Source organism: Amblyraja radiata, chromosome 1 (genome assembly GCF_010909765.2).
Source record: "Amblyraja radiata isolate CabotCenter1 chromosome 1, sAmbRad1.1.pri, whole genome shotgun sequence".
NCBI classification, from domain to species: domain Eukaryota; kingdom Metazoa; phylum Chordata; class Chondrichthyes; order Rajiformes; family Rajidae; genus Amblyraja; species Amblyraja radiata.
Window position 1 is genome coordinate 9,633,769 of NC_045956.1, and position 27,583 is coordinate 9,661,351.

At 41.6% G+C, this 27,583-nt stretch overlaps 1 protein-coding gene across 4 annotated transcripts in view; it reads right to left on the reverse strand.

The window, feature by feature from the left end:
• Positions 1 to 414: 414 nt before the first annotated feature.
• The window catches only part of arfip1 (ADP ribosylation factor interacting protein 1), a 110,064-nt gene continuing 82,895 nt past the window's right edge, over positions 415 to 27,583 (reverse strand). For all 4 annotated transcript variants that reach the window (XM_033017450.1, XM_033017442.1, XM_033017464.1 and 1 more), the window contains 4 exons: positions 23,988 to 24,209; positions 20,969 to 21,126; positions 13,541 to 13,715; positions 415 to 1,930 (listed from right to left, as the gene is read on the reverse strand). In XM_033017450.1, coding sequence (XP_032873341.1) covers positions 1,775 to 1,930; positions 13,541 to 13,715; positions 20,969 to 21,126; positions 23,988 to 24,209 — 711 coding nt within the window. In that variant the 3' untranslated portion in view covers positions 415 to 1,774. The remainder of the gene's footprint in view (positions 1,931 to 13,540; positions 13,716 to 20,968; positions 21,127 to 23,987; positions 24,210 to 27,583) is intronic.

Consider the following 27,583-nt stretch of genomic DNA (forward strand, 5'->3'; position numbering starts at 1 on the left):
TCACAGTTTCACACATTGATTTCACTGTTACGAAGTAGAAAAGGAAGAGGCTGGAGGAAGTTTGAAGTAAAGAAGCTTTTTTTTTTGCAGAAAAAGTAGTGCCCTGCGGAGTACCAATAAGATAACATCGTTTTTGCAACTAATGTCAGGAAAACAGATGAAGATGAAAAATTGCAGGATGCAGGTTAGTATCATTTCCCAAGACTACGTTTTCCTCTATGTTAACAGCAGACTGGCTGCAACAGAAATTCTGGTCAATACATGCTCTTTCATGGATAAGTGCTTTTCCAGGATAATAGCATGAATAATGTTCAAGCAGAGTTACTAGGTTACAATGATCAAAACTGTAAGCATCCTTCAGTGGAGAATTGGATTACTTACGACACCATAGAATGACACTATGTCACACATGACCCCTGTGAACTTTGAGCCCTTTATTACAGGGACATTTTGGAAACACCCATGAATATGCAGCAATATGAAAAAGATACAGATTCTATCGCACATTATCAGATTTTAGAGTTTTTAAAGTAGAGCATTCAGAAATCTGGCTTGCAGTAGGAACCGTTTAATTTGTACATAAGAGTATTTATAATAATGAGGCACAATCTGGATATAAATTTCAACAGAAAAATTATGATTGACAAAAATATTAAATAATGCAATTATGTTCTACATTAAAATGAGGTTAATTTAATGTTAAATATTCAGCATACAGAATATAGACGACATTGCCACAAAGCTTAAACAGAGTGGCAATGCAAATATTACATGTCGGAACATTAATTTCAAAGACTTTACATAGTATGAAAGTGAATTAACATAATCTATTAGCAAGAAATTGAGCACGAGCAAATTAAGACTAAAATCAAATGCAATTGGAGGAAAATCAAGGGAGCAATAATGATGCTTTTTCCCCCCTCTCTATCCCTTCCAGTCCCCTCCCCAATTCCTTTGGAAGTGCAAGATATAGTGAACAGAAAAGTGTTTCACGAAATGGGAAAGCGTGTTGTTCAAGGCACACGATAGTGGACATAAGGCCGGTCCGTGGCTTAATTAGAGTTACGCCCTTTTGAAAATAACAATGACATCAGTTAAAAACAAAACAAAAACCAGGTTAATGGGAACAAGATAATATTTCTGAAAATGTTTCCAAATACTAATATGTCACTATTTGATGCCTTTGTAATAAAGTTATTTTACTCCCTCCCTGATTCTCATTTAACACAATTAACAATTGAATATACAGCCCATTGGAAATACGCTACTGGTTGCAAGTTGGAATACAAGCCAGCCATTTCATTCAGAGCCGGTGCTTCATTCCAGTACCATTTATCTCATTGCTCTGCAAAGTCATTCCATTTTGCAATTCACTTGCTATGTGAGCTCGGGTGCCCTGTTTGTGAAAGAATGTATATAAAATGCCAATCTTTTTCTTAAACAATTACATTGTAGTGATGAGAAAGCACCAAAACAGATGTACAGCTACTGTTCAGTGCAAATCTGCATGTAGGTATAGACTAGCTATTCCCCTCTAACCCCTGTAACAAAAAGGAATATTTTTTCTTAGGTCTTGGTTTTATAAAGTTTATTCAGTTACATAAAATTACCATATTCAATCTAATATTTTAGATTAATATATAGCAAAAAAGTGAGAAACAGCTATATCATTGACCACAATCTCAGGTACTGCCTCACTCCCCGTTAAATGAAAAAAAAAAATTTCAAACATATTTAATAACTGCATCGATTATTTCTTTTGAGTTTCGAGACGTTACTGTTCCTCCAGCCAGGAAGGTCCATCAGAGCCAGGAGCCTTCAACTTGATGTGGAATTGTTTGAGCACCTGTTCAAGTTGATGCTGGTTGCCAGCAAAGTAGGCAGACACGGCATTGTGGAAGAGAAGGAGCTGGTTGTGCATGACTTTAATCTGTGGAGAGAAAGAAGATTGCCTGTCAAATTATCTGTCATTCATCAAAGTACGACACAGGATTGTGATGAAAGGAAGCATCCATTTCTATTCTCTTTCTGACAGTAAAAATGCTACATAAAAGCTGTATGTATATTGTGCCCCTCCTACTTCCTGTTCATAAAATCACAAAACTATTTTCAGACTCTACCAAATGGGAATGCTAAAACAAAATTAAATCAAATATCGATGTTACGCGATGGGGGAAACAGACCCAGCGGGTCTGCACTTGGTCTAGTACACTTTAAAGGTTAAAATATTTATTTTGGTCTCATGAAATAAACACCAACACTTGTGATTTCATCTGTTGATGTTAGAAACTTTTTCGTTAAGCTGTATTTTGTGAAGTTTATTCAGTTAGAAACAAATTTGTACATTGCGGAAAATTAAGTTGGACAGAAGGAAGTGTATTTCATGAAATTAAAGAACGCTGCATTTTTGAAGGCTATTCGTTGTTGTAATATAAAAACTTAGCAGCCAGTATGTTCACAGTGAGGTCCTATAAATATCTGGCATCATCCCCAAAAAAATCGTCATCTCGATGTATCTGATGCAAGCAAAACCTGTGGCCTATCTCAGTTCAGCACTAGAGCATTAGCATAGATTTCGTATTCCTGCCTTCACAGTGGAGATTCCACTTCTGACTTGCAGGTTACAAACTGAATGACAGCTGATGTATGCTTTCAGATTTTGGATTTTGAGGTAGACTTTCCGACTTACAGGCCAGCTCTGGCAGTGCATGTACAAGCTGACTGCTGGGTTCCACCAAGTTGCCGGGCTGCGTCAACTGTGGCATTTCATTTAACTTTCACCTTTTCAACACATTGATTGCGGCTCAATTGGAAGCACTCAAGTCTGGAATTATGAAGTTGTGGGTTCCCTACAGCAAGTGTAACATAAAATAAAGACTGATGTTCCTTCTCAAAGAGAGAGTGCGGCACAGTTCGAAATTCCATTTGTTACATTATGCTCTATGCCTTAGGTCATTACATTTCCCCCTGTATTTAACAAGCAAGTGTACAACTGTAGTTGGTCACAATTAACATTCCATGGTCAATTCATGTCAGGAATTGATACACAGGTGCAGTCTGGAGATGGCCTCGTAAACACAGTTCAGACCACCTCTTCGTTTTAAAACCTCCTGGTTTGTTCATCAAGACCTTCAATGCGCTGTTTACATTTACACTTTGATAACTGAGGCTCATCTCTTTACTGCAGCCCTTAATGTACGTACATTTATATGGAGTTAAATAAAAAACAGGCTAGCTGTCCACAGAAGAGGCAAATTGTTCAACGTTAATACCTGTTTCCATGTTCAACATGGGCATCGTTTGACCTACTGCATATCTTTCTATTAAGTTCCTCTTCTTTACCTAGTTTCCCTTTAAAAAATCTAATTTCCCACAATCATTCCTTGTTATGCCAAGTTCTTGTATTCTTTTTTCTATGCTAACCCAATAAAACTTTCAAATCTAAGAGGTCATCACAGTGACAATAGGTGCAGGAGTAGGCCATTCGGCCCTTCGAGTCAGCACCGCCATTCAATGTGATCATGGCTGATCATCCCCAATCAGTACCCCGTTCCTGCCTTCTCCCCATATCCCCTGACTCCGCTATCTTTAAGAGTCCTATCTAGCTCTCTCTTGAAAGCATCCAGAGAACCGGCCTCCACCGTCCTCTGAGGCAGAGAATTCAACACTCACAACTCTGTGTGAAAAAGTGTTTCCTTGTCTCCGTTCTAAATGGCTTACTGCTTATTCTTAAACTGTGGGCCCTGGTTCTGGACTTCCCCCAACATCAGGAACATGTTTCCTGCCTCTAGTGTGTCCAAATGCTTAATAATCTTATAGGCTTAATAATCTTACACGAGACTCTACAAGGATTTATAACGTCATCGGGTGGCACCGCTCGCGGTTGCCTCGCCAGCAGTTTGTCTTTCATTGACTGATGAACAAGGATCCCCAAATCCCGTTGTACTTCCCCTTTTCCCAACTTGACACCATTTAGATAGTAATCTGCCTTCCTGTTTTTGCTACCAAAGTGGATAACTTCACATTTCTCCACATTAAACTGTATCTGCCATGCATCAGCCCACTCACAATGGGATTCCAAATCCGACCTTTCTGTCCTGGGCCTCCTCCATGGCCACCGCAAATTGGAGGAGCAGCACCTCCTATTTCGCTTGGGTAGTTTACACCCCAGCGGTCTGAACACTGATTTCTCCAATTTCAGGTAGTCCTTGCTTTCCCCCTCCTTCCCCTCCCAGCTCTCCCACAGCCCACTGACTCCGCCTCTTCCTTCCTTCTTCCCGTCCGCCCCATGCCCCCCACGTCAGTCTGAAGAAGGGTTTCGGCCCGAAACGTTGCCTATTTCCTTCACTCCATAGATGCTGCTGCACCCGCTGAGTTTCTCCAGCACTTTTGTCTACCTTCGATATTCCAGCATCTGCAGTTTCTTCTTAAACACCTCTTTTATGCTACCCTATATTAATTTACAGTGCCACAATGTTTGGGACAAACACCCATTATTTATTTATTTACCTCTGTATTCCACAAATTGAGATTTGTAATAGAAAAAAATCACATGTGGTTAAAGTGCACATTGTCAGATTTTAATAAAGCCCATTTTTATACATTTTGGTTTCACCATGTAGAAATTACAGCAGCGTTTATACATAGTTCCCCCCATTTCAGGGCACCATAATGTTAACAATGTCATGTAAATGAAAGTAGTCATGTTTAGTATTTTGTTGCATATCCTTTGCATGCAATGACTGCTTGAAGTCTGCGATTCATGGACATCACCAGTTGCTGGGTGTCTTCTCTGGTGGAGCTCTGATAGGCCTGTATGGCAGCCATCTTTAGCTTATGCTTGTTTTGGGGGATAGTCTTTTCTCTTCAACAAAAAAAGGCATGCTCAATTAGGTTCAGATCGGGTGATTGACTTGGCCACTCAGGATTTGACCATTTTTTAGCTTTGAAAAACTCCTTCTTTGCTTTAGCAGTATGTTTGGGATCATTGTCTTGCCGTAGAATGAACCGCCGGCCAATGAGTTTTGAGGCATTTGGTTGAACTTGAGCAGATATGATGTGTCTATACACCTCAGAATTCATTATGCTACTACCATCAGCAGTTGTATCATCAATGAAGATAAGTGAGCCAGTACTTTCAGCAGCCATACATGCCCAGGCCATAACACCCCCACCACCGTGTTTCACAGATGAGGTGGTATGCTTTGGATCTTGGGCAGTTCCTTCTCTCCTCCATACTTTGCTCTTGCCATCACTCTAATATAAGTTAATCTTCATCTCATCTGTCCACAAGGCCTTTTTTCGTCGAACTGTGGTTGCTCTTTTAAGTACTTCTTGGCAAACTGTAACCTGGCCATCCTATTTTTGCAGCTAATCGGTGCAGTGTAGCCTCTGTATTTCTGTTCATGAAGTTTTCTGCGGACAGTGGTCATTGGCAAATCCACACTTGACTCCTGAAGAATGTTTCTGATCTGTCAGACAGGTGTTTGGGGATTTTTCTTTATAAAAGAGAGAATTCTTCTGTCATCAGCTGTGGAGGGTTTCCTTGGCCTGCCAGTCCCTTTGAGATTATTAAGCTCACCAGTGCTCTCTTTCTTCTTAATGATATTCCAAACAGTTGATTTTGGTAAGCCTATGGTTTGGCTGATGTCTCTAAGAGTTGTATTCTTGTTTCTCAGTCTCCTAATGGCTTTTTTGACTTTCATTGGCACAACTTTGGTCCTCATGTTGATAAACAGCAATAAGTTTCCAAAGGTGATAGAAAGACTGGAGGAAAGGCTAGGTGCTGAGAGCTCTCTTATATCTGCATTAAGGAGGCAATTAAACACACCTGAGCAATTACAAACACCTGTGAAGCCATGTGTCCCAAACATTATGGTGTCCTGAAATGGGGGAACTATGTATAAACACAGTTGTAATTTCTACATGGTGAAACCAAAATGTATAAAAATGGCCTTTAATAAAAACTGACACTGTGCATGGTGTTAAAACCACATGTGATTTTTTCTATTATAAATCTCAAATTGTGGAGTATAGAGGCAAATAAATAAATGATGGGTCTTATTTAAGAGAGAACTGCAGATGCTGGTTAAATCGAAGGTAGACACAAAATGCTGGAGTAACTCAGCGGGTGAGGCAGCATCAATGGAGAGAAGGAATTGACGATGTTTCGGGTCGAGACCCTTCTTCAGTCTGGTCTGAAGAAGAGTCTCAACGCGAAACGTCACCAATTCCTTCTCTCCATAGATGTTGCCTCACCCAATGATGCGTCTCTGCCCCAAACATTATGGGCATTGTATTACTTAAAATAAATCATTAAGGTTGATTGAGCATAACCTATGCATTTGAAATCCATGCTCCATGAACATTTCAGCTTTGTGGGTATATCTCATTTAAATCTTTGGCAAAGATTCAATTATCTTCTCCTATGCAAAACACTAAGTTCTTCACAGTGCTGAGTGCAAGGCTGTTTCATTCTTTTCAGATCAATATATAGAGAGACACAAACTACAGGACAGCCAACATTAAAATAAATTACAGCAAACAAGCTTTGTCATGCACAAACTGGCAGCTGTGTTTCCTGCACAACAACGGTGACTTTACTTCTATTATGGGGCATTATGAGGTTGTCAGTCAGAGCCATACAGCATGGAAACAGGTCCTTCGGCCCAACTTTCACATGCCAACTAAGATGCCCTACCTTACACTGGTAGTCCCACTTGCCCACATCCCTCTAAACCATTCCTATTGGGAACCTTGGACAATCTCCGATTGCACTTTACCCATGCACTAAACGCTATTCCCTTATCGTGTATCTGTACACTGTGAACGGCTCGATTGTAATCATGTATTGTCTTTCTGCTGGCTGGTCAGCACACAACAAAAAGCTTTTCACTGTACCTCGGTACACGTGACAATAAACTAAACTGAACTATCTATGTACCTGTCCAGATGTCTTTTAAATGTTGTGATTGTACCTGCCTCAACTACCTCCTCTGGCAGCTCATTCCACATACTCACCGCCCTCTGTTGTGAAAGATGGCTTTCTGCCCCTATAAAAATCAAATTAATTTTTATTGAAATCCAAAATTGCAGATGCTGGATATCTGAAATATGAACAGAAAATGCTGGAAACATTCAGCAGGTCAGGCAGCATCTGTATAAAGAGAAATAGTTCATGTTTCAAGTCTTTGTCCGTCTAACTAACCTGCTGAGTATTTCCAGCATTTTATGTTATTATTAATTCTTAATGCTATTAGTTGATGATCTCCACATTGTGTTGGGCTTTCTTTACAATGAAAAAGAATAGCTCTTAATCAATCAGTAGTTGAATTGCCAATGCATTGAGATTTTTTAACAATTTTAATTTGTCAGGCTAAATTTCATCTCGCCATAACTTGAACAATTATCATCTTGTGAGAAATTAGTTTTAGCATTCATTTCCCCTTATAATCATATTATCATTCAGTGCAATGTGTCTGTGTCGTCAGGGGCTGCGCAGCAGCCATTTTAAACCAACACATGGCCGTTGATGTTAGTCATAGGATAATGCTAACAGGGAGATGTAAGAAACTGCAGATGCTGGCATCTTGAATGAAATAAAAGTACTTAAGGGAGATAGGCACAAAAAGCTGGAGTAACTCAGCGGGTCAGGCAGCATCTCTGGAGAAAAGGAATAGGTGAGATTTTGGGTCAAGAACATTCTTCAGACTTAAGGGCCTGTCCCACTTACGTGTCCTTGGCACGAAAATTACGCGACCTCGTGGTTGCGTTGAGGCTTACGGGCATCGTATGGGCGCGCGGGGCCGGTCCCACTTAGAAGCGCGGAAGGGTATGTAGTTGTGCGCGACTACGCGCGGGGCTCCGAAATTTTCGTAGCGAATGAAATCTTCGCGCGCCAACGGCCTGTCGCGGAACTGACGAAAGTGGGACAGGCCCAAGACCCTGGCGCGATGCAACGTCTCACCTCCAACAGCAGCAGAAGCAGGCAAACGATCGCCGAGCTCAGCCTGGGACTCACGGCCGTTGCGGTCCGGATCCGCCCCCACTTCTACTCTCAGAGCAGGGCCAAGAAAATTGAAGATAGACACAAAATGCTGGAGTAACTCAGTGGGACCGGCAGCATCTCTGGAGCGAAGCAATGGATGACGTTTCGGGTCAAGACCCTTCTTTCAGACTGAAGAATAGTCTCAATACGAAACATCACCCATTGCTTCTCTCCAGAGATGCTGCCGGTCCCGCTGAGTTACTCAAGCTTTGTGTCCATCTTCAAATGACGTCACGCGCTCCAGACGGCTGTGCGTACGCATGAAATCGCACGCGACCTTCGCAGGACCGTCGCGGCTCAACACGACCACGAGGTCATGTAATTTGCGTGCCAAGGACACGTAAGTGGGACAGGCCCTTAAGAATCAGGGGAAAGGGAAACAAGAGATATAGACAGCGATATAGAACAAATGACCAAAAGATATGCAATAAAGTAGCAATGCTCAAGGAAACAAGAAACAAGGTGCTCAAGGAAACACCTGTGAGCCAGGTGTTAATGAGTTATTCAGCCAATGAGACTCACCAGGACAAAAGTGAAGGATGGGGAAGAGACGGGGGGGGGGGGGGGGGGGGGGGGGGGGGGGGGGGGGAGAGAGAGAGAGAATGCAAGGGTTACTTGAAGTTAGAGAAATTCATACTGCCGGGCTGTAAGCTGCCCAAGCTAAATACGAGGTGCTGTTCCTACATTTTGCGTTTAGCCTCACTCTGACAATGGAGGAGGCCCAGGAAGGAAAGGTCAGTATGGGAATGGGAAGGGGAATTAAAAGTGTTTGGCAACCGGGAAATCACGTAGGCCAAGGCGCACTGAGCAAAGGTGTTTAGCAAAATGATCACCCAGTCTACGTTTGGTCGCGCCATGGTACAAGAGTCCACACCAGGAACAGTGGATACAGGAGATGAGATCGGAGGAGATGCAAGTGAACCTCTGCCTGACCTGAAATGACAGTCAAGGTCCCTGGACAGAGTCAAGGGAGGAAGTACAGGGGCAGGTTCCTGTGGTTGCAGGGGAAAGTACCTGGGGAGGGGGTGGTTTGGGTGGGAAGGGATGTTAACCAGGGAGGTGCGGAGGGAACAGTCTCTGCAGAAAGCGGAAAGGGATAGAGATGGGAAGATGTGACCAGTGGTGGGATCCCGTTGGAGGTGGTGAAAATGTCTGAGGGTTATGCAACTGCTGATGGGGTGAAAGGCGAGGACTAGGGATTTAAGGACCTCAGCGGGTAAGGCAGCATCTGTGGAAAGACTGATGGGATGGGGGCAGAAAGGTAGAAAAGAGAGGCGGGAGTGTGGTAAAGCATAGTGAGTGATAGGTGGATATATGTGTGGGGTGATTGGGAGATGTTTTAAGTAAATAAAAAAGGCTAGAGATTATATGGATACGTGGAAGGGGATGGGAAAGATGGGATAGAAGAACATATAGGAATCGGGGTTGGGAGATTAATATGTGTGTGTGGGTGTGGGGGGGGGGGTGTTGAAGGAGCAGGGTGACGGGGATGGCGGGCAGGGATTTACTTGCAATTGGAGAAATCGATATTCATACAATTGGGTTATAAGCTACCAAAGTGGAATATGAGGTGCTATTCCTCCAGTTTGGATGTGGCCTTTTGTGGCGACTTCAAGCCCACGTGGTTTTTAGACACAGCTTGTTCCCATTGCCTAGCAACGAGCAGCATCACGTCGGGGTCACCAGTTGTAGAATCCACTAAATCCCGACCGAAAGTGAAGGACAAGCTACACCAAGCTTTGCCAAACACCAGTATCTCGTTTAAGAAAAATCTCCTCAATACTCCTCATGTACAGATAAGCCTGTTATGTCCTCTGACCTCGGAGTTTGAATCTCAGCTCTTGACCCCCACATGAGACCTCCCACACTACAGAACCGAACGAGATCAGGTCATAAAATCAATCCGCCACACCGGTACGGGGCAGGACAAAGTCAGGCAGTCGCCACCTTGTGTGACTTGGTGGCTAAGGGGAGGAGCTGTGGCGACTTCATGCCCACGTGGTTGTTCCCATTGCCTACGAGCAGCTGAGATTCAAAATAAATCTGGGGTTTTAGATATTACAAACTAAATCTGGGGGTTTATGCATGCACATAAATTATTAAAGGTGTCTTGCCAGATTGGGAGAGCAATTAAAAAAAAGTATACAGAACATTGGCTAAATAAAGAGACACGCAGGTTACGAGTAATGTTGAACTTCTAGAAAATACCTGGCCTGCCACAGCTGGGGCATTTAGCCCAATTCTGGGTGCAGGACTTCAGGAAAACTGCAAAGGCATTCACAAGAGGAGGGAGTTTGCATATGTGAGTGTACACTGGTATGGCTGGCATTGCTTACCCTGTGCGACGGGATCTAGAAAACATATTTAAAATGATGAAAGATATAGGTAGAAGAGATTGATTAAAAAAAAGAAATAGCTTTCCTTTGGCAGAGGATAGAATGCAGACGAGAAAAAGAACCACAAGAAACAAGCCATTTCATGGCACGTAGCTGGGGCTAAAAATGTATCTTGTGCGGAAAGGCTGGGGAGGGATTAGTGGATGCAGAGTCAATCATGGTATTTAAACAAGAATTGGATAAGTAAAAGGGAAATTGGATAATTAAAGGAAACAACTATGGTGGGAAGATAGAAAAGAGCAACTCGCTAGATTACTCTTGCATACCGCTAGTCAAGATTTGATGGGCTGAATGCCCTACCTGCTGCAACCATTAAGATTCTGTATACTGCAATGTTCACTGTTCCCCAACAACCATTGTCAGGTAGGCCAATAACATTCACAAGTGGCCATCGCCATCATTTAAATGAAACCATTATTAATCACGTTGAGCACTAAAGTGAGAGTAAAGTGGCGCAAGTTATTAATCAATTATTCGTCAACAGGGCATCATGTTCCTGATTTTATGTCCAGGATTTTAATGTCCCAAGTGACTCCTGAAATCTGTAGATATGATATCCTTGGGATTTTTGGTTTCTGTAGCAAACACACATCGGGTATGCAAGCGATGTACATAATCCCACTCCTTTATTCATGCATAAAACCAGCAGATAAGGTCAGAAGGTTGTAAGTGATAGGAGCAGAATTAGGCCATTCGGCCCATCAAGTCTACTCCACCATTCAATCATGGCTGATGTATCTCTCGCTCCTAACCCCATTCTCCTGCCTTCTCCCCATAACGAAGGAGGACTACATCACATCAATACTTCTTTGGAAACAGATTATACATTGTCGAAGGATTCGAACTATTATGTTATGTGAACTTTTCTGTTAATGGAGCGTTAATGGATTGTTACATCAATCAATAAATAAATTCAGTTCAACTTGTTTCAATACAAAGACCCTGTACTGGGTGAACATATAGCAAGACAAAGCATTTCACTGTACCTGGGTACATGTGACAATAGTGTATTCAGTAGTTGGCCCGTTGAACATGAAAGAACAAACAACCAAATGGGTGGGTGTTGCACAATGTCTCCATGTTGGTTGATCAACATATTTGCACAGCAGTGGGGCTGCACTGAGATAATGAGTCCCATTTACAGCACTAGTAGTTCACAATTGGAGATATCAGTGGGAACATCACAAACAGTTTTACAATAATCAGCAATTACGGGCGGCACAGTTGCACAGTGATAGAGTTGCTGCCTTACGGCGCCGGAGATCTGGGTTCGATCTTGACTCCGGGTGCTGTCTGTGCAGAGTTTGTACATTCTCCCTGAGATCCCAAGGGTTTTCTCCGGGTGTTCCTGTTTCCTCCCACATCCCAAACCAGTAAAGGATTGTAGGTTAATTGGCTTCTGGAAATTGTAAATTATCCCTAGTGTGCAGGATAGTGCTAATGTACAAGGTGATCGTTGGTCAGCACGGACTCGGTGGGCTGGAGGGCCCGTTTCCATGCTGTAGCTCTAAAATCTAATGTCTACAGTCTAAAGCAATGTGTTTTAATGTCAGTGAGGGATAATGAAGCAATTTCTAGGTCAGTGTTATTCTGAAACTGAATATTTTCTTTCTGCACTTCTGCTATCTGACTGCTTTCTTCTGTTTGGGAGTAATGGAATACTTAGCAATGGCATATACTTGTGTATGATAATAAGTCAAGACTTGGGAGAAAAGTGTTCCACTTTTGTCACGTACATGACAACGGTCTATCCTTTGGTCAAATTACTGTTGAATAGACACATCTTCTGCCATCTATCATAAAATGACAGGTATCACAGCCCAATTCGCACAATTAGGCAATTTACAGATATTAATTTATGTCTTACCCTATATCAACACCACTAAAAACGTGTCCTAGATGCCTCCATCTCACCTACGTCCCATCCAATGGATACATCAGAAAGAATAAATACTATTATACTGATATGAAACACAGGACACACTTCGGGAACAACATGGAATAATTGATGGGGGGTGGGGGGGCAGTCTACCTCATGACAGAAGGGGGAGGAATTGTACAGATTGATAGCCACCGGTAAAAATATTCTCCTGTGGCGTTCTGTACTGCATCTTGGTGGGACCAGTCTGTTGCTGATGGTACTCCTCATGTTGACCAGTGTGACATGGAGGGGGTGAGCTGCATTGTCCAAGATCTTCCGCAGTTTGAGGAGCATCCTTCCCTCCAAGACCATCTCCCATGAATCCAACTCATTATTTGTCAATCTACAATGAGTTTTCCTTCACAGTAGTGGTGGTGATACATCATGTTTGCACTTCATTGCTTCAAAAATTGTTTGGACAGCAAGGCAATGCAGCTTTGCCACTTAAATTTCTATGAGTTCAGCTGTGTACAGAGAAATCGTAACAGGGAATCACGGTAAATGCTAAAACTGTCATTCAATCTGTGTTCTTGATCTAGCCACGTCCTTCAAGTCGATGAAGGCCACATTATGGAGTATTGTGTTCAGTTTTGGTCACCCTGCTACAGGAAGGATGTTGCATGTTGGAAAGAATGCAGAGAAGATTCACGAGGATGATGCCAGGATTCGAGTGTCTGTGCTATTGGGAGAGGTGAGCAGGATAGGACTACTCCTTGGAGCACAGGAGGCTGAGGGGAGAATATGATCGTGTAGGGGTGTATAAAATCATGACAAGGATAGGGGGAATACACAAACTTTTACCCAGAGTAAGGGGAAATCAAGAACCAGAGGACCCAAGTTTAAGGTGAGAGGAGACCTATCAAACTGTACAACTCCTCCCCCTTCTATCATCACACAGTTGATGGTGGGTATACGGAACAAGCTGCCGGAGGAGGTAGGTACAATAACATTTAAAACACATTCAGACAGGTACATGGATAGGAAAGATTTCAAGGAATATGGGCCAAACAAGGGTAGGTATGATTGGTTTGGATGGGGCATCTTGTCGGCATGGGCAATTTGGGCCAAAGGGCCTGTTTCTGTGCTGTACAACTATCTTAAGATTTGATCATAGAAAATAGGTGCAGGAGGCCATTCGATACAAGACTCATACAAGATAACAGTTTCATAAAATACCTTGTTTTCATCCAGAAATTTCAGTTTGATTGACACACTTGTTCTAAGTTTGTCAAACTTTTCTTTGTGAATCTGGAATTGTTGCTGGGAATGTTCAATTTTTGGAATTGTAACTGCATCACGAGGGCCAAGGTTCAATTCTTCCAAATCAGTTCGATACGCATCATATTCTATCCTGTGATGCAAAACATGGAACAACGTTAGACAACGAAAATTACTGTTACAAAAGCAGTTAAAAAGCATTTAAAATTACAAATAAAAATAAGCTCTTTTCTTAAGAAAGCCACAGCAATAGTGTTACGGTAGAATGTACTAGCTGATAGTCACGGCCTACGCGAGTCGTACAAATGTCCCTTAAATTCCAGTTATCCACTAGACTCCGTGTTTAAGTTGCCTCTTACAAATAGTATATAAATAGATAAAATGCAATACACTCAGTGTCTCCAATACTTACAAGATAAAAACAGTACTATATGTGCTACGCTTTCACAGATGAAACAGCAGTAGTCGTCATTCTTTGATTGTGGTTTACAACCATTGTATTTTAAATATCTGAGATAGCTTCTTGTACTGTGCTGACCTGCTACTAGCGGTTACATCACACAGGTATTGTCAGTGCCAAAAGAAAATGTGCATTTCAATTAAAATTTAGCTCTTAAAAAAAAAAAGGACAAGTTGTACTTATTTACAAAAGCCGCAAACTTTGATCGTTGTTGCAATGATGCGAAACGTTTGCTTTGCACCAACTTCGCAAACTCACCCCGAAATTTGATTGAAGCATGTTAATGTTTTAATTTATGTTCCATAAAATGCACAACACTGCTGAGGATTAATGTTATTTGTTTTAGTGGGCTACTTTTGATTGAGGCTTTCTCCAAATGGGTCGGCAAGTATCTAACTGGGAAGGAACATTCAAAACCGTGTTGCAGTAGCCAATTACAGCTGGCACTTGGAGGAGTAACATTGTGGTGATGAGAGGTAGGATAGAAAGAAAAGAATAAGGTTCCAGATCACAGACTGGTGTTCCCTTTTAAAAATACTAGAATGTGATTTTTGGATGATCTCAGGGATGATCTCATTCCTGGGAGACTAAACAAAACAGTGCGTGACTAATAAAGGTATTATTAAGATGTTCAAAAGGTCTCTTCTTAAAAGCTATTCGCTTGTTTTTTTGATATGGGCTTAGTAGCTAAAGCAGCAATTATTACCAATAACAAATTGGCTTTGAGAGGCTTGTGACAAGTCTCTTTTCTGAACCACTACAACCCTTCTGGTGAAGGTACTCCAAAGATGTCCATGGCTATGGGATTCTAGGTTTTAGATCCAGCAACCATTGAAGGGACGGTGATGTATTTCCAAGTCCGGATGGCTTACAACCTAAAAGGAAAGCCCACAAGCGTCTTAAAGATTCCCGGAGAGATGGAGTACTTCAGGTGGTCTAGATTTTGTTGGGAAGTGGGTGAACTGGGGCAGAGGTGATGGGTAAAGAGAGATAGACTGGATAAAAAGAAAATAAATAGACTGGGCAAAAAGAAACTGGATAGACTGACATAACTGGAAAGGTGATATTTGAGGTCATGGAGAGATTGAACTACAACAAATAAATAATGGCGATGTACAACACGGGTGACATTGCAGATTTTGACAAAGTAACGAGAGCATAGTGATCTACCTGTGGGACACCTTTGGTCACAGTTCTGGTGAAAAGAATACTGATACTGTTCACACTGTAAAGTCAGTAGATCAATCAATTTAAAGGAAAGTACTGACTACGTTTTGTTTCTGCCAAAGCCAGAGATATAATGGATGGGGCCACATTTTAAGAATAAGGAGTAAGCCATTTAGAACGGAGACGAGGTAACACTTTTTCTCACAGAGAGTGGTGAGTCTGTGGAATTCTCTGCCTCAGAGGGCAGTGGAGGCAGGTTCTCTGGATGCTTTCAAGAGAGAGCTAGATAGGGCTCTTAAAGATAGTGGAGTCAGGGGATATGGGGAGAAGGCAGGAACGGGGTACTGATTTGGGATGATCAGCCATGATCAAATTGAATGGCGGTGCTGGCTCAAAGGGCTGAATGGCTACTCCAGCACCTATTGTCTATTGTAAGGATCTTGTTTGAGAGTGAATGAACATACAATCAAGTAATACAGCAGAAACAAAGGCTCTTCAGCTCAATTCATCCATGTTGACCAAGGTCCCTTTTTGAGCTAGTCTGATTTGCCTGCATTTGGCCCATATCCTGAAACTTTCTAGTCCATGAACCCATCCAAATGCTTTTAAAATGTTATAATTGTACCCGCCTTTACTGCTTCTTTCTGCAACTTGTTCACCATAAGCATCAGACTCTGAATAAATTTGCCCATCAGGTTCCCTCTCATCTTGAACCTGTACCCTCTAGTTAAGACTCAGTCCCCGAGGAAAAGACTGTGATCATCCGTCTTGTAAAGCACATATTATAAACCTCTATAAGATTACTCCTCAGTCTCTTTCACTCCAGGGAAATTAGTCCCACCATATAACCCATGTATTTCAGCCCAGACAACATACTTGGGAATCTTTCTGCACCCTCTCTAGCTTAACCACAACCTTCCAATAGTATGGCAACCAGAACTGCACACAATTCTCCAGATATGATCTCACGTTTTGTACAGATTTCCCAAATGTCATGGGCGCTCAGTGGCGCAGCGGTAGAGTTGCTGCCTTACAGCGCCAGAGACCTAGGTTTGATCCTGACTACGGGTGCTGTATATACGGAGTTTGTACGTTCTCTCTGTGACCGCATTGGTTTTCCCCCAGGTGCTCTGGATTCCTCCCACATTCCAAAGACGTGCAGGTTTGTAGGGTGAAGATAGTCACAAAATGCTGGAGTAACTTAGCGGGACAGGCAGCATCTCTGGAGAGAAGGAATGGGTGACGTTTCGGGTCGAGATCCTTCTTCAGACAGATGTCCTTTTTCAGGACATGTCGAAGGAAGGGTCTCAACCCGAAACGTCACCCATTCCTTCTCTACAGAGAAGTTTTAAAATAAAGCATGTTTAATATGATATCTATATACTTTTAAAACCCTGTGTGTGTGCGCGTGTGGGTGTATGCCATTTTGATTTTGCATTTGATTCGTTACTCCGCGAAAACCACACGCAAAAACGCCGAGATTTTTACCATTTCGCTAGCGATTTTACTTTTACATACGCAAATCCACTCATTAAATTTAGTCATTTTTCTCTACACATTTTTAATAAAATCCTTCTCACCCCCCCCCCCCGTCATTTTTTCGCCTCCCGCAGGCCACCATCTCATCGCGTGTCCCGCGCGACCATAACGGCTGCTGCGTGCCCTGGCTCTCCTCCATTCTCCTCCCTCCTCCCCTTACTGGTAATAATATGGCCATTTCAAAGCCATCACAAATCACTTAAAACAAACTGACAATGAAAACAAAAAAACTCGCTCAACATGAACAACACTTTCATGAACAACATGAACAGTAAAACTGACCCACATTATCCTCTCCACAGAAGACTAAAACTCACCTCTAGTATTACTCAATATATTTCAAGCTTTATCTTAAGGTTGCATCATCAAGGTGCTTTGAAATGCTCATAAAAGCTTGAATTTGCTGAGATTATGTATTTCCAAAGAAAAACATCTCCAGTAATCAACTATGGATTATAACTCAAGCTTGGAGCAACTACTTCACTGCAGATAACCAGATGGACAACATCAAGATTGATGAATGCAGCACTTCAAGGACCAGGTCAAGCAAAATCATTAACTGGATGATCCTCAAACTCCATCAGATCGGGGAGCAGAAATGTAATCATACCTCAGAATTTAGATATAAACAGAGAAAAACGCTGACCTGTTAAAGTATTAACATAAGAGCTACCTATGGTACACCACCGAACGCACTATGGGAACTTCACTCGCCCTCTGCAGGAACTATACATCAGAAGGTGCAACTCCAGAGCCAACAAGATGGAGAAGGTGCAACACTTCGACCCCTGCAACGGACTGTTCCAGCTGCTACGGTCAGGCAAACGCCTCCGTTGCCATGCTGTGAGAACGGAGAGGATGAGAAGGAGTTTCTTCCCAGAGGCCATTAGGTCTGTAAACTCCTATCTCTCCAGGGACTAACTTTACTGTACCATGCTACTGTTGTGTGGTGTCTTTTTTAAATCGCTGTTTTTTGCCTTTTCTTCCCTCCCTCCCACAATTATGTAATCTGTGAATTTTCTATTTGTAGTTTGTTTGTTTTTTTGCACAATTCGCGAGCATTGCCACTTTTTATTTCACTGCACATCACGTATGTGTATGTGACGAATAAACTCGACTTGACCACCAGAATTTAAATACGATGGGGCATTTATGACAGGGCACTGCATTTGTGGATTTTTGTCCATGTGTACAACATGCATGTGGAATTGTGTCCTGCATCCTCCTAGGTTAAAGGAAGCCCAATCTTACACAGTTCACTGGTAGGGCATCCAAGAGACGATCTCCTTTGATGCGTTTTGCATGATTAGCAAGTTTGTAGATGACACTAAAGTGGGTGGTATTGTAGATGGGGAAGATGGTTGCCAAAAATTGTAGCCAGATATTTTTGGATATCCCCCTGCTGGACCCTCTGCAGTTTGCATAACAGGCCAATAGATCTGTGGATGACGCAGTCAACCTGGGCCTGCACTTCATCCTCCAGCACCTAGACCGCCAGGGGATCTATGCGAGGATTTTGTTTGTTGATTTTAGCTCTGCATTCAACACCATTGTGCCAGAGCTACTACACTCCAAGCTTTCCTAGTTGACTGTGCCTGAACCCCTCTGTCGGTGGATCACCAGCTTCCTGACAGACAGGAAGCAGCATGCGAGGCTGGGAAAGCACATCTCGGACCCGCAAACCCTCAGCATAGGAGCACCGCAAGGCTGCGTACTCTCTCCTCTCCTCTACTCTCTCTACACCAATGACTGCACCTTCACTGACTCCTCTGTCAAGCTTCTCAAGTTTGCAGACGAAACAACCCTGATTGGACTGATCCAGGATGGGGAGGAATCTGCCTACAGACAGGAAGTGTCACAGCTGGCATCCTGGTGTCGTAGCAACAACCTGGAGCTCAATGCTCTTAAGACAGTGGAATTGATTGTAGACTTTAGGAGAGCTCCCCCTCCCCTCACCCCACTCACCATCAACAACACCACAGTCACATCTGTGGAGTCTTTTAAGTTCCTGGGAACCATCACCTCCAAGGACCTTAAGTGGGGGGCTACCATCGACTCCAGTCAAAAAGGCACAGCAGAGGATTTACTTTCTGCAGCAGCTGAGGAAGCACAATCTGCCACAGGCAATGATGGTCCAATTCTATACGGCCATCGTAGAGTCTGTCCTCACCTTCTCCATCATGGTCTGGTTTGGCTCAGCCACCAAGCCCGACACCCGGAGGCTGCAGCGAATCGTCCGATCAGCTGAGAAGGTTATTGGCTGCAACCTTCTCTCCATTGACAAACTGTACAGTGCAAGGGCCAGGAAGCGAGTGGGTAAGATCATCTCTGACCCCTCTCACCCTGGCCACAAACTCTTTGAATCACTTCCCTATGGAAGGCGACTCCGGACTGTCAAAGCTGCCACAGCCAGACATAAAAACAGATTTTTTTCCCACGAGTAGTAGCTCCACTCAATAACTGAAAATCTGTAGCCTTTTGCTCTGGTATTTTATTTAATTCACATGTTTAATCAATAATGTTTTATTATTAATGTTTAATGTTTTATGTATCATTCTTAACTCACTGTATGTCATGTTGTCACTTGTGCGTTGAGCACCAAGGCAAATTCCTTGCATTTGAATACTTGGCCAATAAATTTTCATTTCATTCATTCATTCATTTTGATCGATTGTTCAGGTAGGCTGAGGAATGGTTAATGGAATTTAAAACAGCAAATTTTGAGGTGTTGGATTTTGGGAGGTCAAACAAGGGCAGGACCTTCACACGGATTGGTAGGGCTCTGGGGAGTGTTGTAGAGTAGAGGGACCGAGGTGCAAGGTTCCTTGAAAGTGGTGTCACAGATAGATAGGATGATCAAGATGGCTTGTGGCACATTGGCCTTCATCAGAGTATTGAGTATAGAAGTTGAGAGGTCTAGGTGCTGTTATACATTGGTGAGGCCACATTTAGAGTATTGTGTTCAGTTCTGGATACCATGTTATAGGTATGATATTGTCAAGCTGGAAAGGATGCAGTGAAGATTTGTGAGGATATTGCCAGGACTCAAGGGCCTGAGCTATAGAGAGAGGTTGAGCAGATTATGACATTATATCTTTGGAGGGCAGGAGGATGAGGGGTGATCTTATAGAGGTACACAAAATCACGAGGAGAATAGATTGGGTACATGCAGAGTCTTTTGCCCAGAGTGGGGGAATTGAGAACCAGGGGACATAGGTTTAAGGTGAGGGGGGGGAAAATTTAATAGGAACCCGAGGGGTAACTTTTTGTTTTAAACATAAAGGGTGGTGGGGCAATGGAACAAACTGCCAGAGGAGGTAATCGAGGTAGGTTCTATCGCACGGTTTAAGAAGGGTTTTGACGGGTACATAGATAAGACAGGTTTAGAGGGATATGGGCCAAACGCAGGCAGGTGGGACTAGTGTAGATTGGTTGGTTGGTGTGGGCAGGTTGAGCCAAAGGTCCCGTTTCCAAGCTGTGTGACTCTAATACCAAATGGCCTCCAATACTCTCAGACCATTGATCACGTCTGATTAACTCTGTCATACCTGGAGTTAGTATTTCCCACCGATTGCCATCCTACCGATTCCTCTGAATCTGACTTCATACTTGCTATACCCTGCTTTATACTTCAATCTAATCCTCTTCCCACTCCACCCTCCCAATGATCCTACCTCCATCTCATCAATCATCCACTGCAGCTGAACCTATTTCCTCTGAAATTCTGGAATAACCTTTTACTCAAGCATTCAAAGGCTTATTTTATCCTGTATGAACACACTTTGGTCTACTCTGAATATGAATAATAAAATATTGCTCCTGGCATTAGGGATATGGTGGTGGGGGGAGGTAGCCATAGAATTCTGCCACAATTTCTAATCCACTGCCCTTCATTTCCTTTATGTTGTCAGTATCCACTTGATTAAGGCAACACCCATTTTGGATAACTGTAATAAATGTGCATAATAGGACATTTCTACTGATTCAGCTAGATTGGAACGCAATTTTTAAAATCAATTTGCGAATTAATTTGTCATGATTATAGGTGACCACATTTTTTGAACTTAAATAACTCCCATAAACATTAAGTGAATAGAAATTACATTGCTACTGTGCAAAGCATGATGTTACTCACGGAAACTGCAAAGTTATCATTCAATGCTCTAACCAAATTAAATTGGTTATTTAGGGGTGTTAGTCGCATGTTACAAATCGTGTACCTGGCATTTTCATATTGTTTTACTGCAATTAACGTATCTTCAATAGTTTTGTTCACCAATGTATTCACACTGGCAATGAAAAAATTAATTGCTCCAAGTAACGTCTCCCCATTTTTACACAGCAATTTCTGAGTTTCAGCATTGTATCCAAACTCTTCCTGAAACAAAGAGAATGAAATTCAACATAAACTAAATGAATATCAGAAGGATCAATGCAATGCCTAAAGAGGGCACAACAGTAAATATTCTCCACTCCATTTTTCTACTTAAAACACATTGGGGTTGAACTCAAAAGAACACAAATATGGATAATAATGATTACTTATCATTCATGTTTTATTAATGTTTAGTGTTTTCTGAGTCATTCGTAACTGTCACTGTATGTCATGTCGTTACTTGTGTGCGGAGCACCAAGGCAAATTCCTTGTATATTAATACTTGGCCAATAAACTCATGAATCTATATAGTTAGTTTGAGCAACACGTGAGAGGGCCAAGAACATGACAAGTCCAAGAGAAGCATAGAGTGTATGGGGAGAAGCCGCTGATTGCTGTGTGTTCATTGATTTGGGACATTCGACGGCAGCGCGAGAGGTCACTGGGATCAATCCTATCAAAAGCTGCGAGAAAACAGCAACCACAGAAAATTAAAAGGCCTGAAAAATAATCCAAGGCGACTTAGAATAGATGATTTCAGGTGCTGTAAACCGTATGAAAACCACATTTCAGGTCTTTTAAATAGGGTGTGTGGTGGGATATATTGACACCACATCTGGACATGTTGGCAAGGTTGGAGCTGGTGCAATAATTAAAGGTAATAATAATTAATTCATCAGAGTATTAAGTATAGAAGTTGAGAGGTCTAGTTGCAGTTATACATTGGTGAGGCCACACTTAGAGCATTGTGTTCAGTTCTGGATACCATGTTATAGGTAAGATGCTGTCAAGCTGGAAAGGATGCAGTGAAGATTTGCGAGGATATTGCCAGGACTCAAGAGCCTGAGCTATAGAGAGAGTTTGAGCAGATTATGACTTTATTCCTTGGAGCGCAGGAGGATGAGGGGTGATCTTATAGAGGTACACAAAATCATGAGGCGAATAGGTTGGGTACATGCAGAGTCTTTTGCCCAGAGTGGGGGAATTGAGAACCAGGGGACATAGCTTTAATGTGAGAGGGGGGGGGATTTAATAGGAACCCGAGGGGTCACTTTTTGTTTTAAACATAAAGGGTGGTGGGTCAATGGAACCACCATTGTGGTGGGATATATTGACACCACATCAGGACACGTTGGCAAGGCTGGAGCTGGTGCAATAATTAAAGGTGATGGCATGGGTGCTGATAAGACTATGATGAACGAATTAAAGACAAAAGTTTTGAAAATGGGGTTAGGAAAGAACAAGATGTGCCTGTGGAAAGGGAGTGGTTGTAATGTAAGAGAACAAGATGCCCAAGTGGCATGGAGTTAGGCTGGGGGTTAATGTGGGGGGATATTAATGCTGCAGAGATGAATGTCACCAAACAATGACGTTTAATGAGGCTAGATGCAAGCAGGAGGATTCTAAAATATTGTCGGAGTAAAGCCAGTAATGCAAGAGGAGGAAAGTATAGCTTAAATTCAGTTCACGAGGTGAGGGCATGTATAAGCCTACCAATTCTCCTGATGAATGCGAAAGTACTCAGCAAAAGGTATCAGTTAGCGCATTTGAGCACAACTTGGTCAAAATCCAACTCGTGTATTAAGTTCAAGGTTTGGCTGAATGACAGATCTATTTGGAAAAGTCTGAAGAGGAAGTTGTAACTTCAATATGACTGATCACTGAAAACAATCAATTATCATCTGGAGTGAAACCAAGTTGATCATAGATCCACATAGCTTCTTAATCCTTGCAAGTATTGATGCTGCAGCATCACTTCATGGGAACGGTTTAACAAAAGATGACACGCTGCAATGTAAACTTGGCACGTATCCAATGTAGATTAAAGTGGAGTTATATACTGAAGTACACAGACCTAGGGAAAATATATTGCATGGATGGCTGTAAGCTAATACAGGCAGGAAGAAAGAAAATTAAGATTGTTTAGTATAACATGGTTTCAGCCAAACAATAGAGGTCTGAATTATATTATCTATCAGATCCAACCTAGATAAGATCCAGCATTCCATTAACCTTTGGGCAAAATCTCAGCTGGTGGGTACACTAACACAAACACATTAAACCGGAAAATTTTAAATCTTGTGAAGGCAGATTAAATAATAAGAATCTGGGGATGAGCCCTGGAGGAAGGGCCTAAATGGGATGAATAGTCCTTTCACATTCTGATTACATACCATAAAGTAGAACTGCCTCAAGGGATTTTGAAAGGAAATTCAATAATAAAAAAAGCAGACATCAGAACCAATAAGGAAATCAATCTCTATATTAAATTTAAAGGTCAGCCACCTGTCAGAAGCAGAGCTTTAAGATCTGCTGCAAACTGTATGTCTCTGGGGAAAAAAAGTGAATTACAATTCTCTCCAATGTTCATAGAACCCAACTAATCCTTTCTCAAGAATGAAATTATGCCACCACACTAAATTAAATGGTTTAATTGAAATTATTTGCCAGAGTCGTCTAAAAGGGGAAGGTCAGTGGTTAGAATGCACATTTATCAAACACCTTCGGGCTCATGTATGTCATTTTGTTCTCAAAGATGTTTCCCCACAATTTTTATATAAGAAAGAGCATAATCACCTGAGATTTGCAGTTAAAAAAAAAAATGGAATTGTTGTAGTAGAACCTGTCAACAATTTATGTAAGTAATGTGTAAGGTAGCTTTAGAATTTGCTGTCAGAGAATTTCTGCTGCACCATTAGGGAAATCGATGCATTGTTGAATGTTTCTAACTGAAACAGAATTATTCTAACTGCAAATACCTGACAGTGCAACGTTCTATATCTGGAGGTGCAACTGTAGTGTCTCACTACAGATTATTTCTAAATGGCTAAGTTGGTAGAAGTATTTAAGAATAGAGAGCTTACATGGAGTTCTGGCGATTTCACACTAAGTTCTCCAAAAGCATCTCCAAGTTGTCGTTGTGTCTGGACGACTTGGTAAAATTGTGATGCCATCTGGCGAGCCAGTCGCAGGAGGTTTTCATACTTTCTCTTTGTCTCTCTCAATATTTCTATCTGTGACTCGAGTTCTAGATCCACTGTCTTTGAGCCACGTCCCAGCTTTTCAGATAGAACTTGTCTTGTGCACTGTAACAAAAAATTAACATTTGTTTCACCAGAAGATAGGAACGGTTTTATAAAAACAAGTACGAGGGGAAAATAATCACAAATAAAATGCATTCAATGTCGTTGAAAGATAGAGACACTATCCAGCCTTGCCTTCCCATTTTGGGGATGTGGGAGAAAACCCAGAGGAATCCCAAGAGGTCACCTAGAGACATGCACACTACACAGTGAGACCACCCAGAGGGCAGGATTGAACATGGATCTCTTGAACTATCAAACAGCATGAGTGGGCCACTTTATCTAAAAGCTGACTGAAGTTCAAAAGGATGCTCACAGGTTAGAGAGGCATAAAATGATGCAGAAGAAACAGATAAGGAGCAAAATGTGCAAAAATCAATTGTTTAAAAAAAGATGGGAATAAAATTAATCTTCATGTTTCATAAACACCAAAAGGTCATAGATGATCTTTCATCTCAGCTCCACTGATCTGCACCAACTACAAAGGCCTTACTCCCTTAACATCCAAAATATTTAGATTTCTATCCTGGATATACTCAGCAACTCTGCTTCCACAACTCGATGTATAGAGATCCAAAGATTTATGTGTAGGAAGGAACTGCAGATGCTGGTTTAAACCAAAGTCTGACCTGCTGAGTTACTCCAGCTTTGTGTGTCTATCTTCTTTCCAAGGATTTACTTCTATTTGGGCGAAGAAATCCCTCAACCCTGTTCTGAATGGCTGACTCTGATCTCTCGTTCCCAGATAGCCAAGCTAAGGGAAACATCAGCATTTCAATTTTTATATACTAGACTTACAATTATTATTATTTATTTTTAAAGTTCAAGTAATAGAATTGCCCACTGCAATTGCCAATCAGAAGCACCCAAGTGCTCCTACTGTTGACCATACGGCAAGCACTGCATACAACTTGTGGCAACTGCTAGCAATCTCCTTGGCGATACACAGCAACGGCAAGGATCCTATCCTGTTCATTTCCACAATCTGTTACTGACTCGACCGGTTTGTGCGACTGAAACACAGGGCTATAACTGCCTCATATTCTCAATCCATTCTTCCACCTCAGTTTTGTCTTGCTGACATTTTGAATCCTCCAAAACTCAGAAATGTCCTACTCAATTTTATTTTGCAGTACAAGTTTTTCTCTCTAGAAATAATAAGAATCTCATAACCTGCATATTGCTGGTTGATATGATTTGTGCATCTGCTGAGTTTTAATTCCTCAGAACATTCTGCTACTGAATCAAGGCATTATTTAAGTCAGCAGACAGGTGTGAACATAAATTTTAGTGGTTTTAATTATAGCTGACGTTTGGGTAGCGTGGTAATTGAATTGGCAAGATCCTTATCTTTGCAGACTGTCAAATCTTGCTTGTCTAATTTGCATAATTTACACTATGATGGGAGTAAATGCAATGTCTGATCAAGTGACTAGTCTACTCATTTTGATGATGTGACCTCCAAGGCACATAAAGGTGCCATACTCCGAGTTCCAACAGACTGGGTGGAGCTATCTTGTTCATTCTTGTTAGAACTATAGACATATTTTCTTTTGAATCCAGCAGTGTAGCAATGAAGCATAACTGTTTGAAGTGTCAAGGGCCACAAATCAAGATATTACCAACAGAAAGAAAACCAAACCAGATATTGTAATCAGTAATTCCTAGCTTGAATTTTAAAAGTTGCAGAGAGACCAAGGGCAGTGAGAAATGAAGGTTGGGAAGCAGTATAAAAAACCCCATCTGTCTAGCACTGTTTCAAACTTCAGAGCAAACAAAGTACTGTTTTGAAGTGCAAATGATTGATGAACTCAAAGAAACATGGCAGCCAAATCAGTGCACGGTAAGCTCTCTCAAATAGCAAAGTGAAAATGGTTTATTTAGTAATGTTAACCAAGGGACAAATATTGCTCAGGACATTTGGGCTAGTTCACTTATTCATTTACTCTAATAAAAAATAGCATTAAGCAGCTTCTGCAGTTATCCAAGTTCATTATTTAATATCTCATTCAAAACAAGAGCTTCAAAAAAAAAACACTGCATGCCCAGCATTGCACTGGAATGTCAGCATGGTTTTTTGCGTTGTATTTCTTTTCTCTCCATAGTGGTTGAACTTACAACTTTATGATGTATAGGCGACGATGCCTGCAGCTTAACCGTAAAGTGGCATAAAGTCAGACCAATAATCTGGACAATAAATCTTTGTTTCAATCATGTGCAGCAACATGCAGATGACTGGATAAGCAGCTGTGAAGAGGATTCAATGGGGGTTCATGGAGAGATGAACAGTTTAAGTGAATGGGCAATGACATGGCAAATGAAGTAAAATGTCCAGGAAAAAAAACCCCAAAGTCATCCACTTTGGTAAAAAAAAAAAATGAGAACACTTAATATTTTTTTAAATGATGAGATCTAGAGGTGTTGGACATCCAGGTCCCTCAGAACATTGTGTACGTTGAAACACTGCAAGTTAACACGTAGATTCAGCAATTAGGAAGGCACAAAGCAGCTTGACATTTATCGCAAGGGGATTTTAACACAAAAGTGGAGACTTTCCTTCAATTATACAAGGCCCTGGTGAGATCACTTCTGGATACTGTGTACTGATCTCGTCTCCTTCCCCAGGAGAGAATACAATTAAGAGAGTGCAGGAAAGATTAACCAAATTGATTCCCGAGATGGCAGGTTTATTGTAAGAAGGGGTTAAGTAGACTGGGTAATAGAACAAGAGGGGTCACAATGAACCATACATAAAACTTATAGGACAATGTTTCCCTAGGTTGTGATATCTAAAACACGGGTCAAGGTATCATAATAATGGTTGCCCAATCAGAATAGAAATGGGAAGACATTTTCCTCACTCATAATGGTACTGATCCCTTGAGATTCTCTAACCAAGACAGCTGTAGCGGTTCTATCGCTGAGAATATTCACAACAGAGATTGATATATTTGTGGATCGCAAGAGAATACGGGGTTAATACAGAAAAATTGTAACAAAAAATAGCCATGGTGAATTGGATGGTGGAGCCAATGGCCAACACCTGCTATTTTCTAGATACTTATGTTCTAACATAGATTAAGCTTTTAGTAGAAGGACATTTATTGGAGCTTAAACAAAAGTTAATGTCGCTCTATTTATGTGCAGCATAGTTTTCCAAGTGGCACACAAATCCTCCAGATACATCTTTTGTTTCTTTATTTGTTTCATAATCAACTTTGCCTTGCCCGAGCATCCATTTTATCATTTAATCAATCATACATTTTCATCTATTATATATATATATATTTATATATATGCCTCCATTTTTAGTTTGGAGATGTCAATAAATGTTAAACTAAATATAGATAAAGGAGACTTGTGTATAATGGATCAGT